The sequence below is a fragment of the Stigmatopora argus genome, chromosome 16 (assembly GCF_051989625.1).
Source record: "Stigmatopora argus isolate UIUO_Sarg chromosome 16, RoL_Sarg_1.0, whole genome shotgun sequence".
NCBI classification, from domain to species: domain Eukaryota; kingdom Metazoa; phylum Chordata; class Actinopteri; order Syngnathiformes; family Syngnathidae; genus Stigmatopora; species Stigmatopora argus.
The window spans coordinates 9,915,858-9,930,829 of NC_135402.1; the positions used below are offsets into that span (position 1 = coordinate 9,915,858).

Here is a 14,972-nt window from a genome sequence, read left to right on the forward strand (position 1 = left end):
ATATATATATATATATATATATATATATATATATATATATAAAAGCTAAAATAAACATTGTTTTAGATCTATAAAAAACAGAATATTAAGGGCTTTTCATCCAGTTCTTTTCATCCATTTATTAAAAATATTCTAAATATTATATCTAAAATGGGATCGACCCCTTGACCCCACTGTGAGTCCGATGCGCTAACCACTCAGACGCCGGGTTACCCTTGTTTTGTCTATTTTATTTATTTTAACACATGTTTTTCATCTTGTGACTTGTTTTCCTCTTTTACAATCTTTGATGCTAAGTTGTTTATATGATCTTTCTGTGTAGTATTTCTCTTCTATTGGGTCATTTTTTGTTGTTGCTAAACTCATAGTATATCAAAGAAGACCGACATTTGTATTCAATAGTGTGTTGGATGAAGATAAATAATGAAATGGATTTTTCTGTTATTACGTGTGTGTGTGGGGCAATGTGATGGGATGGATTTTTTAGGTTTGTCAACTCAGGTTCCAAGATTAGCCGGTGTCGCCTCTGTCAGACTTACATGTAAGGCACAAACACAGCAGCAAAATCACAATACTACACAAACACATACACACACAGCCAGTCATCACTTGCACTGCCTCCGCATGGGGGATGGGAAGATGCAAAAGGAGCAGGTGGTCGCCCTTATTCAGTCACATGAACAGAAAATGGCGGAAACCGCTGCTCGCTTCCAAGCCTGGTCGGCATCTCTTGAAGAGGAGGACAAGGAAGAGGAGGGGCTAGAGGCTGGCAACAGGAAGTAAGCGACAGCAGCGTCTTCTTTTTCCCGGTAGCGGTGAGTATTAGAAAATGATGACCTAAAAACAGAGGTGTGATGGAGATACAGTAGAATGGATGCTCAATTCTAGCATCTTCTATCTTCATTTGCCATAGCTTGGATTTGACTCTTTATGTCCATAGCAAGATTTTGATTATTTCCAGTGATGTTTTAATGATGATGATGACAGTGATTTGCATCTCTGTGATCATGCAGTCCTTTCATAGGAGAGGAGGATTGTCGTGATGGAATAAGCTGTGTTGTCATGATCTCTTGTTGTGATGTGAAAATTTGCTTTTTGCTTACGCGTGTACATGTGTGATTATGAATGTGTATTTCTTGTAGGTCCTGCTCTTATCACAAAATAAAATGAACTCTGAGGGTAGCGATGGTAGACCTGGTAAGTGTGTGGATTTCAAATGCTATTTAAACAAAAATAAATGTTCTTTACTTTAAACTAGGACAGTCCAAATGCTGAATGAATGTATTGCTAATACCGATCCAGTAAAAATCATGCAAAAAATAACTAATCAATTATTAGTATTATTTTTAAACGGAAAATATCTTGAATATTATTTGTCATTTAATAATCAAGATATTTTCTGTTTAAAAATAATACACCATGTTCTGTTACTATTATTAATTTCTAAAAAGTAGTTTAGAGAGTTATTTTGAGTTACAGCAGCTGAAAAAGCACCATCATATGAAAACACACACACACGCACACAATAAAAAGTTTGGGCAGGCCTGATCATTTTCAAGATTTTCCTTTATAAATCATTGGTTGTTTGGATCAGTAATTTCAGTTAAATATATCATATACCTGACAAACAGTGATATTTTGGAAATGAAATGATGTTCATAGGATTTACACCATGTGCAATAATTGCTTAAACAAAAATAGGCAGATGTATAAATTTGGGCACCCCAACAGCAAAGTTACATCAATATTTAACAGATCCTGTTGCAGAAATAACAGCCTCTATATCACATGTGTCAAAGTGGTGGCCCGGGGGCCAAATCTGGCCCGCCGCATCATTTTTTGTGGCCCGGGAAAGTAAATCATCAGTGTCGACTTTCTGTTTTAGGATCAAATTAAAATGAAGAGTATGGATCTATATTAAATTTCCTGATTTTCCACCTTTTAAATCAATAATTGTTATTTTTTAATCATTTTTTCTGTGTTTTTAGTTCAAAAATCATTTTGTAAAATCTAAAAATATATTTAAAAAAAAGCTAAAATAAACATTGTTTTAGATCTATAAAAACTGAATATTCAGGGCTTTTAATCCAGTTATTTTAATCCATTTATAAATTTAAAAAATCTAAATATTATATCTAAAATAGTCTGGCCCACGTGAAATCAAGTCAGACATCCCTGCTCTAAATGCTTCCTATAGCTACCAATGAGGGTCTGGATTCTGGTTGAATGTATTTTTGACCATTGTAAAAGATGTACAATTAGATAGACAAATTGAAATGCCTACTTATTGTATTTTTTACCTTTTACAGTTTGATTTTTCATTACAGTCTGATTGTGCACTGCCAAAATGTGTCTCTCGTGCCAAACCGTGGACTACTAATATTGTTCCAGTGCCGCCCACCTCCTTGCCTCTCCAAGGGGGCGGTACCCAGCGAAAGAAGTTGTCGGCCCCCCGCATCAGCCTCTCTCTGGACCAGAGCGAAGACGACTTGGGCGAGACTCCTGATGACCTTGACATCAACGTGGATGACCTTGACACGCCAGAGGAGGGAGATTACCTGGATTACACGGACCACGAGATGGACTGGGATGGTAAGAAAGACCAAAAATGGGCTTTCATGAGATATCAAATTTAATAACCCACCCAAACTCTCCAATTCGGCAGTTTTATCGATGGCTCGCTTCCGAAAGTCTTCACAATCTTTCAATGTTAATGTCGGCTGTTTTGTTTCAAGATCCGAAGGCAGAAAGACGAGGTCAGACAAGCCAGACCTACGAAGCCGTTCCGACGTATTGTGCCGAGAACGAGCGTCAGGATGTTAAGCTGTGGCGAACGGTGGTCATTGGCGAGCAGGAACATCGCATTAACATGAAGATCATTGAACCGTATATGCGAGTTGTCTCCCACGGAGGTAGGATCTTCATATTTATAAAGCCAAATTAGAAAATGGCACATTTTCCTGAGTTTCGCCAGGTTCTTCTGCCAGGAATTGTCATGATGTTGACTCATCTTTTTTTCTTTTAAAATCTCAATTTAGGGTATTATGGGAACGGTGTGAATGCCATCATCGTGTTTGCTGCTTGTTTCCTCCCGGACAGTGACAGAGAAGACTACCATGATATCATGGAAAACCTTTTCCTGTAAGCGTTTTAACATTTCAATTGCATGCCGCTGTTGTACTACAGTACTTCTACCACCAGCTTCAAAACTAACACCACTATTACGCACACAATAATGTATTAAGAATAATTCCAGTGGCTGAGAAGTTTAACACAATTTGCAAATTCCTTTGAGACACTTTGAAACGGAAAAAAAAACAAAATGCCAATAGCTGCGCTATGAACTTAGACTTAGAATGGAGGAGACTCATAATGAAAAATGTACAGACAGTTTATCCAATGAGGTTTCTTCTGAAACCAGCAGCACCTGACGGCAATCAACTGATTACATTTTTAAGACATGAGATTGGTAAAAATGTGTCCTCTGAAAACTCGCACCCAATGCGGCCCTTGAAGGCCAGTTTGGACACCCATGATCTATACCACCTGTGTCAAAGTGGCGGCCCGGGGGCCAAATCTGGCCCGCCGCATCATTTTGTGTGGCCCGGGAAAGTAAATCTTGAGTGCCGACTTTCTGTTTTAGGATCAAATTAAAATGAAGAGTATAGATGTATATTACATTTCCTGATTTCCCCCTTTTAAATCAATAATTGTAATTTTTAATCATTTTTTTTCTGTGTTCAGAATTCAAAAATCATTTTTTAAAATCTGAAAATATATATAAAAAAAGCTAAAATAAACATTGTTTTAGATCTATAAAAAACTGAATATCAGGGCTTTTAATCCAGTTCTGTTAATACATTTATTAAAAAAAATTCTAAATATTATATCTAAAATGGTCCGGCCCACATGAAATCAAGTTGACGTTAAAGTGGCCCGCGAACCAACCCGAGTCTGAGACCCTTGATCTATACCATAGCCCTTGAGAAGTACCATATTTTCTCGCATATACGCTGTATTTGTTGCAAAAAAAATGACTGAATCGAGGGTACGGCTTATTTGCGCATAAATTAGATTTGACATGCACAAAACTGCAGTGTTTACCAAAATTTATTTTGACGTCTATGAATGAAATTCAAGAAAAAACGTATCTTGCATAAAACGTGAAAAAACTCACTTATACTATATCCTATTTGAATTTGTCTACGTGCAGGCAACACCCTTTAGGAATGTACAATCCAACAGACGATCCTTTTCGATTTATACAGTATCTCAGAAACACCACGTGCGATAATTTTTCTCAAGATTTTCCCTTAAAAGTAATACATTTGTACTATTAGAACCATGACTATGGAGGTGAAAATTGTGAATCAGGGGGTATCAGAAGTCAGAAAATAAATAAACAAATGAATAGAGCTAGATCCCTGATGTCCACAAGCACCATAGCTTCATAAATATTTTTACACTCACGTCTGTTGAAATATTTTAGGGAGTGGTGTACCACTCAAAACTAGTACGGTCGTGATATACGATTAATAGCAGTATGACGGTAAATGCGTGTTCATTTGGGTTTACAGCTACGTGATCAGCACTTTGGAGCTGATGGTGGCAGAGGACTACATGATTGTGTACTTAAACGGGGCCACACCGCACAGAAGAATGCCAGGCCTGGTTTGGTTGAAGAACTGCTACCAGATGATTGACAGAAGGTGACCCCTGCATGTTTTTGAGAGTCAGATGTAAAGAGAATGAAAGCAAACCATCACATGTGCTCATTTGTCACTCAGGCTTAGGAAGAACTTGAAGGCATTCATCATTCTGCATCCATCTTGGTTCATAAGGACCATCCTCGCCATCACCAAGCCATTCATTAGGTAGGTAGGCTTGGCATTGTTTTGAGAAATGTTGTTGATAATGTTGCAATCAATGTTCCCTCTAAGCTGCGTGCGTGCGCAATTGCGCACTACTCTCGTCTTCTCTGTGCACAACAAATCATATGGAGCGCACAAAATAAAATCCCATTTTTTATTTATTTTTTTACTTTTTAGCTGTGAGTACGACGTGCGAACCACTTATCCGCCGGGCCGCCCATTCATAGATATTAATCATTACATTTTATTATTACTAAATCATTTATGTGTAGTAGACATGCACCTGCTTATGGCAGGTGTGATACTGGTGTGTGCCCATAGCGAGCAATGATGATGTTGCTCACACAGGTACTCAGTGTGCTCAGGGAGGTTGTCTTTCTGCCCAGACAAACAAAAAATTAGAGGGAACATTGGTTGCAATGCTTTGATTTTGCTTTGTTTTGATGTCATTTTTTGGGGGGTTGATATAGCAATATATCTCAGATTTAGTTGCTGTGTTTGTTATGGCATTCAGGTTGGGTGGTGTTATTTTATATTCTATGATTGTACAATTGTGTTTGTTGGATGCGTCTTATTTCAAAAGTCAGGACAATTTTCTACACTTTGTATAAATTGCCTTTTTGAGAAAAGAAATTCACCCGCTATTTTTTTCGTTTGAGCTATTGAGCTTGGCGTCGTCTTTGATGTTGCTGTTTTGTTTGTTGGAGTCATTGGCAAGTCTAGCGGTATCTTTGTTGTCATTTTCTTTGGTCGCTATCATCACATCTTGTTGATGTTTGTAAATAATAACACTATTTCAGCACCAAGTTCAGCAGTAAGATCAAGTACGTGAGCAGCTTGAATGAGCTGCAGGAGCTCATCCCCATGGAGAGCATTCACATCCCAGAGTGCATCATTAGGTGAGACCTTCAACCAGACACACCATGGACACCATCTTACATTTATCCTTTCAAATTTCAGACTGGACCAAGAACTCAAGGAAGCAGGAGAGAATTCCAAGTGAGCAACAAAACTAGCATTGATTATATAATGAGAACTAGTAAGACAATTACCAGTCGCAATGCACCCTTATGGTGCCTTGAGATAAGAGCAAAGCACCAATGAGTATTTTGAGATCCAAGCAGTTGTGCGGCTGATTTTTACAATTGGCCTTTGAGTTGTTTAATGGCACTTCCAGTTTCAGTTTACTGTGAAAAAAAACAACCCCAAAACATTAAACAAAGAAAATTGCATGTTGCGATCTCAAAGGAAGCAAGGTTTCTGCTATCTTAATGCTAATTAATTAAAATAAAAACAAAAATTTACTTTTTTAAATCAAGAAAAGCATTTTGAAAAATATTTAAAACAAACAAACAAATAAAACTGAATATTTGCCATTTTCTACTTTTATTTTTTAATGTAAGTCCAAAATATATTTACTGTCTTTCCTCTTTAAATGAGAAACAAATTATTAAACGATATACTATAATGTTTTCCCCGTTTCGATAAAACATTGCAAATAAATTTTAAAAAAGAGAGAATAGTTACTATTAAGATGCTTGGCCCAACCATGATTTGCCAATTATAAGAAAAGCTGTCAATGTATTAAATGATTCATTTTTGTAGCCTAGTTGGCAGACAACCCCTCACCGAACGAAACCATAACTACGACGAGGTCAATGATAAAAATGAGGTTGACATCCTTGATGTACAATTCTACTAGTAGTCCTTATTTCTAAAGATTTAATAAAATCTTGTTAGCATCTATGGATTTAACAGTGCTACTAGGATTATGCTGTGTCTATTGAGAGCTCGTGTGGAGATAGGTCATACAGCATTGATTCGTTTTCTGAACTTTACAAGGCTCGCGGGGAGTGCTGGAGCCTATCCCAGCTAACTACAGGCACCAGGCGGGTGACACCCTGAATCGGTGGGCAGCAAATCGCAGAGCACAGGGAGACAGACAACCATTCATGCTCACTTTCATTCGTAGGAGAAATTTAGAGTGTTCAACCAGCCTACTTTGCATGTTTTTTTCGATGTGGGGGAAAGCTGGAGTACCCAGAGAAAACCCACACATGCCCTTGGAGAACATGCAAACTCTACACAGTGAGGACCGACGTGATAACTACTCGGCCGCCGATCATACAACAGTAATAGAGTAAACAATGGTAGTAAGACAATCATTGTATTAGAGCACAGGTGTCAAAGTGGCGGTCTGCGGGCCAAATTTGGCCCGCCGCATCATTTTGTACGGCCCAAGTGAGTAAATCATGAGTGCCAACTTTCTGTTTTAGGATCAAATTCAAATGAAGATTATAGATGTATATTATATTTCCTGATTTTCCCCTTTTTACATCAATCATTGCAATTTTTCAATCATTTTTTTTCTTTTGTGTTTTTAGTTCAAAAAGCATTTTGGAAAATCTAAAAATAAATTTTCCACTTTAATATTGAACATAATTTAAAAAAAAAAAATGTTTCCTTTTGAAATAAAAAACATCATTAAAAGAAATTTTCCAATACTAAGAAAAAAAGCCCAAATAAACATTGCTTTAGATCTATAAAAACGGACTATTTAGGTATTTTGATCCAGTTCTTTTAATCCAATTTTAAAAAAAATCAAAATATTAGATCTAAATTGGTCCGGCCCACATGAAATGGCGTTGACGTTAATGCGGCCCGCGAACCAACCCGAGTTTGACACCCTTGTATTAGAGTGTACTATTGACTTACTAGTGAAGAAAAACAGCATACTATTTGATCCGAGTGGTGAAAAACGGATGTGGTGTGCGGCAATGCAAAAGTGTTTAGCGGCTGATCTACGACAGCGCTAACAAAGCAAACCATGTGTCCCTGATTCTCCGTGTAAAATTTACACCCTGAAATAAAACCGCGCGGATGATGAATCATGCTGTAGAAAATCCCAGCCGTTGTAAATCGCCACTCACAAAAAGAACGACTCCATTATGTATGGTGTGTGTCTTTCGTTGCAGAGTGAATAGTTTTCTGCTGGGAACAGAGCCAACACGGTCAGTGTCAGTGTGTGTGTGTGCGTGTTTAAGAGATGGTGTGTTGGCTGTCATTTGGTGGTTAAAATACTGCGTCTGTCTGTGTGTGGGTAAGAGAGCGCAACGTGTTAAAATGAGAGAGTGTGTATGAGACAGATTTGTGTGAGTGCGCATCTATATGAGATGGTGAATCGTGTAAAAATAAAAGCTACTGGTTATGTAGGCTTGGATACCGAAACCGGTACCAATCGGTACCAGTGGCGGTCCGTGCATTTTGTCGTAGCGCCTTCAAAGAATCAATCCAACCTTCAAAAACTATTTTATGGCAATAAAACCTCTACTGCAGCTACAGCTGCAACATATAAAATAATCAATAAATCAATGCACAAAAATGGGGTAAAAATCCACTTCCTAGCAGCAATTAGTGATTAAATACAAACATTGGAGCTTGAATACAAACACTGGAGCTTTTCAGATATCAGAACCGGGCCCACAGTTGAAATATTATTTAGGAATATAGCCATATTTTACTCACCAAAAATCCTTTTTAACTGTACACAATATCCATCCTCCTTTCTTTCATCCTTCTTTTCTATAGCTATCGAAGCTAATGCTGAAAATAGAGCCTGTCCTGTCGTATTTCTGGCATAGTCCGTCTTGAAAATGGCTTTAAATCAACACAACAATATATTTACTTGTGCAGCTCGCGACAGATACAGTTTGGTAGCTCTGGCTAATCACTAGCCAATCATAGTTCGTGAAAGCGATGACGTATCCATACGCCTGCGACAAGGCATTGTGGTGTTGCCAACTTGAAATCTCATTGGTTAAAGCAACAGTCTTATCGATGCTTGTTTAATGCAGCAGAGCCTGCAGAACTGATTGTGAAGGCTTTGAGGCAGATTTCTGACCCTGGCAACAAATAATGGCTGAAATGTGATTGGTTAAATGCTTCAATATGAAAACACACATCTGGAAGCAGTGCAACCAGGGGGGAAAGTAATGAAAGGAAGCTAACAGACAATTTGGAATTATTTAATAAGTATTGATGGACAAAATATGATCTATGATTCAGATATTTCTTAGGCCAGCAGAGAAGGCCTTGAAGTCCCTGACAGCCCGCCACTGATCGTACTCTTTTTTAGCTACTTTGTGCAGCATTTATGTGAGTGTGTGAGAGTGTGGACGTATATGAGAGAGTGATAATCAAAAAAATGAATGGTGAAAAAAGGGGAAAAGTGTGTGATAGAACATAAGTGAAAATATGCAAGTGTGTGGAAAATAAATGTTTGTGTGTGTGTGTGCATAATCTGTTATGTAACACTTGTCTTTTCTTCCCAGCAGAACGAATGAAGAGGGTGCCAGCTTTCCTTGAATAGGACATTCTCCTTTTGGTGTGTATGTTTAGGTGTGTGTGTGTGTTATTATAAGACGGCTGTGGCCAAACTACCGCCTGCCGCTTGTTACATAGTTTTTATTGGCCTGTGGCAAGTTATGAAAATAGCATTGACTACAGCCCACTAAAGAATCTTAAATTCAGTCTATATTCTGGTGCATTTCTCAGATTGAACACTAGATGGAGTTAGTCACTTAAACAGTAGCTCGCCATAATCAATGTGAGAAACTTGGCGGATTTCTGTTCTGAAAATTAATTTTCTTAACTTTTTGTAGACTATGGACATTTTCTCTATGTTCTGCAGTTTGTTTCAGTGGTGTAAATGTAAAAATGTAGAGACTACTTTATGTATTAAATGCAAGAATGTTTATATATAGTATTACAATATCCTTATACCTCTGGATCACTTTCTTGCTGTCCACGTCAGTTCTGTATGTCGAAATGAAAAATCAAATGCACTCAGGCCAGTATTCAACACAAAACAGTGCAGTATTATTTATGTTACCTTGACAAAAGAATAAATGAAGATGATGCACTTTACTGTACTGTAATATTGCAATGATAACTTATATTGCTGATGCTTATTTGAGTGTTATATCGGCTTCATCGGTACATGTACCTCTCATCGTCATACTCCAAATCATCATCGTCTTCCCCTAGTTGTCCGTACCGGAATTTTCTGTACACGGTCCCGTCCTTACTCATGTACACAATATCCTCTTCCTCTTCCTCATCTTCACGGTCTTTTGCGTCTGCGCTGCGTTTGCCCAAGTCCACCATCTGCGTGCCTTTGTAGCACGAAGAGGAGGAGCCATGGCCTCCGGAAGCGGATCCGGAGGCCGAATCCAGCTTCTCGTAGCCGCACGGGGTCCCATCTGAAGATGTCCTCTTGGAACGGGAACGTCGGATGAGGACGATGGCGGCAACGAGTCCAGCTGCGAGAAGGATGGACGTGATGATGAAGACCGCCAGATTGCCCCTTCCTTCTCCCTCATTGTCCCCCTCCTCGTTCCTGAACGGAAGGTTGTTACTGAGGATGCACACCCCTGAAGAAAAAAAAAAGCATGAAATAAGCACAATACAGACGCTCCCCTACTTACGAACGCAATTGGTTCCGAGCGATTGTTCATAAGTTGAATTTGTTTGTAAGTTGATTCAGTGCTATATTTTGTATTATAATTTATCTTTAAGGCCGATATAAGTATATTGAAGGTTTATATAAGTGCATTTGTATGTTTAAGGCTTGTATAAGTAACACGCATTGGTTTGTACTGAAAAAAAAAAATTAATAAAATGGAGAGAATATGTACAGTACTGTAGAGAGAGAGATTTATGTATTAAAAACTGGCCAAAAGAAGCGACCTAATGACGATTGCACAGTTTTCTTCTTTTTTTCATCATAAATGATGCGGTAGCACTGTATGGAATCATTCAATTGATTTGCAAACTTTGTGCAACGTTCAATATTTGGGTCCTGCTGCTCGATCTTTCTGTTTATAAATGGTATTGACGGTCGAATGATTCAATGCCCGTGAAACGCTCACCACTCTCACGCGCATCAAGCTTCGTTATTATTGCCACTCGTTTCAAATGAAATGGCTTGCCTCTTCCTTGCAACTCCCTCAATAGAAGCCTTTAGCTTTTTACCAACCATATTCAATATTGGATACATGAAATATTTAATGATACAAATGAAAAAGGTTCTTTGTACACTGGAGATACATTCACGCACTTTCGCATTGCAACGAAGAAGAAGGTAGATGCTGGGTGAGCTGAGCTCTCACAGCGCCAGGCGTCGGTATTAGCGGCGGAAAGAAGTACTACTCCGAAAAAGGCGCGAAATACAAAATTGGACTTGCGAACATTTTTGGACTTAAACGCAATTTGCAGACATGTTCGTATGTACCGTTGTTCGTAAGTTGAATGTTCGTAAGTAGTGGAGCGTCTGTATATAGTAAGGCTTTTTTCTTTAAAAAATCGACATAGTATAGTAAGGCTAAGAAAGTCGGAGAATAAATCTGACTTCTGATTCTTCTCCTAGTTATTGCTGTGGTCCAGTGGCAAAAATATTGGTTCAGAACTTGAGGTGGGAATCAGGAGTGAGTTCAATTCCACTCTTTGCAATTCACAAATTGTTTATTGAGGTAATGAAAAGGATAAATATAACTTCCAATCACTTCATTTCAGAAGTCACTGTGGTCCAGTGGCAAAGACAATGGGTCTGAACTTAAGGTGGACTCAAGTTCAAATCAGGAATGAGTTCAATTCCACTCTTTGCAATTCTCAAATTGTTTATTGAGGTAATGAAAAGGATAGATATAACTTCCAATCAAATCTTTTCAGAAGTCACTGTGGTCCAGTGGCAAAGACAATGGGTCAGAACTTCAGGTGGACTCAAGTTCAAATCAGGAATGAGTTCAATTCCACTCTTTGCAATTCTCAAATTGTTTATTTAGGTAATGAAAAGGATAAATATAACTTCCAATCACATCATTTCAGAAGTCACTGTGGTCCAGTGGCAAAGATAATGGGTCAGAACTTCAGGTGAACTCAAGTTCAAATCAGGAATGAGTTCAATTCCACTCTTTGCAATTCTCAAATTGTTTATTGAGATAATGAAAAGGATAGATATAACTTCCAATCAAATCATTTCAGAAGTCACTGTGGTCAAGTGGCAAAGACAATGGGTCACAACTTCAGGTGGACTCAAGTTCAAATCAGGAATGAGTTCAATTCCACTCTTTGCAATTCTCAAATTGTTTATTGAGGTAATGAAAAGGATAGATATAACTTCCAATCATATCATTTCAGAAGTCACTGTGGTCCAGTGGCAAAGACAATGGGTCAGAACTTCAGGTGGACTCAAGTTCAAATCAGGAATGAGTTCAATTCCACTCTTTGCAATTCTCAAATTGTTTATTGAGGTAATGAAAAGGATAGATATAACTTCCAATCACATCATTTCAGAAGTCACTGTGGTCCAGTGGCAAAGACAATGGGTCAGAACTTCAGGTGGACTCAAGTTCAAATCAGGAATGAGTTCAATTCCACTCTTTGCAATTCTCAAATTGTTTATTGAGGTAACGAAAAGGATAGATATAACTTCCAATCACATCATTACAGAAGTCACTGTGGTCCAGTGGCAAAGACAATGGGTCAGAACTTCAGGTGGACTCAAGTTAAAACCAGGAATGAGTTCAATTCCACTCTTTGCAATTCTCAAATTGTTTATTGAGGTAATGAAAAGGATAGATATAACTTCCAATCACATCATTTCAGAAGTCACTGTGGTCCAGTGGCAAAGACAATGGGTCAGAACTTCAGGTGGACTCAAGTTCAAATCACGGAATGAGTTCAATTCCACTCTTTGCAATTCTCAAATTGTTTATTTAGGTAATGAAAAGGATAAATATAACTTCCAATCATGTATAGGCGGGCCGCCTCGTGGTGTAGTGGGTAAGTCACCTGCCTGCGACGTGGGTGTCGAGGGTTCACGTCCCGGTGTCGCCAGTCAACGACTGTATGGTGTCGGCAGTCGGCCGAAGGCCGACTGTCGAACACCACCAGGAACCCCCCCTCCCAACTGTCTTCCGGTCAGCCGAAGGCTGACCGGAAATATTGTTTTGCTGAAAAAAATGACTAAGTCTTTATTTGAATGAAAAAAGGATTATCCATTTACTGAACTACTAGTGTAGTGATTAGTCAAACGAGAGCGGGATTCGAACCCCATCTCCCACATGGCAGTCAAATCCACTAACTTGAGGTCTGTCTGACCCATTGTCTTTGCCACTGGACCACAGTGACTTCTGAAATGAGATGATTGGAAGTTATATTTATCATTTTCATCACCTCAATAAACAATTTGAGATTTGCAAAGAGTGGACTTGAACTCACTCCAGATTTGAACTTGTGTCCAACTTCAAGTTCAACCCATTGTTCTTGCCACTGGACAACAGTGTCTTCTGAAATGATGTGATTGGAAGTTATATTTATCCTTTTAATTACCTCAATAAACAATTTGAGAATTGCAAAGAGTGGAATCAAACTCACTTCTGATTTGAACTTGAGTCCACCTGAAGTTCTGACCCATTGTCTTTGCCACTGCACCACTGTAAAGTTGGAAGTTATATTTATCCTTTTCATTACCTCAATAAACAATTTGAGAATTGCAACGAGTGGAATTGAACTCACTCCTGATTCCCACCTCATGTTCTGACCCAATGATTTTGCCAGTGGACCACAGCAACAACTAGAAGGTTAAGAATCAGAAGTCAGATTTATTCTCCGACTCTCTTAGCCTTACATGCTGACATTGTATAGTAAGGCTTCTTTTCTTAAAAAACGACATAGTATAGCATGGCTTTTTTTCTTGAAAAACGACATAGTAGAGGAAGCCTTTTTTTCTTAAAAAACGATATTGTATAGTATACAATATCGTTTTTTAAGAAAAAAAGGCTTCCTCTACTATGTCGTTTTTCAAGAAAAAAAGCCATGCTATACTATGTCGTTTTTCAAGAAAAAAAGCCATGCTATACTATGTCGTTTTTTTAGGAAAAAAGCCATACTATACTATGTCATCTTTAAAGAAAAAAGCCTATACTATGTTGTTTTTTAAGAAAAAAGCCTTACTATACTATGTCGTTTTTTTACGAAAAAAAGCCTTACAATACTATGTCTTTTTTTTTAAGAAAAAAGCCTTACAATACTATGTCATTTTTTAATAAAAACCCTTAATATACATGGTCATTTTTAAAGAAAAAAGCCTGACTATATATACATAGTATTTATTTTTTAAACAAATAAAAGCTTTACTTTACTTTATGCCTTAAATTGTAAATACCAAATAAATCATCTCGTGAAAAAAAGACCATTACGGTATTTCCTAGAATATAAGTCACGTTTTTTCATAGATTGGCTGTGCCTGCCTAAACCTCAAATGCGACTTCTATAGTATGTTTTTTTTCCCTCTGACCACCGACATGCTTATGTTATTTTTAGGGTATATAGTTATCTGAAAAACATTTGGCTATGTATAATCTTTAGTTGTCCATTTACTTTAATGTATGTTTGTTCTTGGTTTTGGGTAAAATAAAAAATGCCCTCCCAATGATGCAACTTTTACATTTATTTTAATGTGGATTTTTATTTATTTATTACAGTCCGAAGAATACACTACTCTGTAAATTTATCAAATTCAGTTTTGTTTTTTGGGGATTTTAATCGTCTATTATTGATTAATCTGTACTAGAAAAGTGTAGGCTAATATTTCAAGGATTACAAAGAAGTAAAAGAATGAATTTGACATAACATAGTACCTGTTGTTTCAGTACAGTTGCAGCAATGGTGAGTGTAAGAGCCCGCCGTGTGGCAGCAAAGCAGGCAGCGCCCCTCGGATTCAAGAATAGCGTACGGGGGGCAAGCGCTACAATTGGTGGCTCCAGGACCCTTGCAGCGCATGCAAGAAGGGTGGCAGTCTTCGCAGCTGTGACTGGAACCCTAACAAAAATGATTATATTAGTTTAAAATATTACTGAGGCTTCACTTTATATTGCAAACATTGAAAACCACGTTGAGTTGATTTAGGGTCCAAGGCGATAAAACCATAACGATGATTATCATCAAATAACTTACAATAAATGCAAACTGAAATTACACCCACCGAACACCACAAAGAACATATCATAAACAATTAACGAGGAAAGCAATTAATTTACT

The 14,972-nt window shown here is 37.9% G+C and overlaps 2 protein-coding genes across 5 annotated transcripts in view; one reads left to right on the forward strand and one right to left on the reverse strand.

Annotated features, from left to right (window-relative positions):
• Positions 1–67: 67 nt before the first annotated feature.
• On the forward strand, positions 68–10,566 carry prune2 (prune homolog 2 with BCH domain). 4 transcript variants are annotated; one of them, XM_077622564.1, is made up of 11 exons: positions 68–815; positions 1,143–1,197; positions 2,392–2,592; positions 2,736–2,912; positions 3,039–3,141; positions 4,578–4,709; positions 4,788–4,874; positions 5,672–5,770; positions 5,832–5,870; positions 7,847–7,882; positions 9,203–10,566. In XM_077622564.1, exons 2-11 carry the CDS (start codon positions 1,167–1,169, stop codon positions 9,234–9,236), a joined length of 939 nt encoding a protein of 312 aa, XP_077478690.1. In that variant the 5' UTR covers positions 68–815; positions 1,143–1,166; the 3' UTR covers positions 9,237–10,566. The 4 variants fall into 4 exon arrangements, with proteins under 4 accessions (XP_077478690.1, XP_077478694.1, XP_077478691.1 ...); XM_077622565.1 differs by having other exon boundaries at positions 69–815; positions 9,206–10,566; XM_077622568.1 differs by lacking the exon at positions 7,847–7,882 and having other exon boundaries at positions 9,206–10,566.
• pcsk5a (proprotein convertase subtilisin/kexin type 5a) overlaps positions 8,789–14,972 on the reverse strand; it is a 44,167-nt gene continuing 37,983 nt past the window's right edge. Inside the window, exons 37-38 of the mRNA XM_077622572.1 lie at positions 14,573–14,753; positions 8,789–10,303 (exon numbers count right to left, since the gene is read on the reverse strand). Of these exons, the coding sequence (XP_077478698.1) occupies positions 9,861–10,303; positions 14,573–14,753 (624 nt within the window). The 3' untranslated portion in view covers positions 8,789–9,860. The remainder of the gene's footprint in view (positions 10,304–14,572; positions 14,754–14,972) is intronic.

What these genes read in the sequence shown, in the direction of transcription:
- prune2 (XM_077622564.1), top strand. Translation starts at nt 1,167, where the DNA reads ATGAACTCTGAGGGTAGCGATGGTAGACCTG. An exon ending in ATCCCAGAGTGCATCATTAG is followed by an intron (nt 5,771 to 5,831) that starts GTGAGACCTTCA and finishes TTCAAATTTCAG; the next exon opens with ACTGGACCAAGAACTCAAGG. An exon ending in GAAGCAGGAGAGAATTCCAA is followed by an intron (nt 5,871 to 7,846) that starts GTGAGCAACAAA and finishes CTTTCGTTGCAG; the next exon opens with AGTGAATAGTTTTCTGCTGG.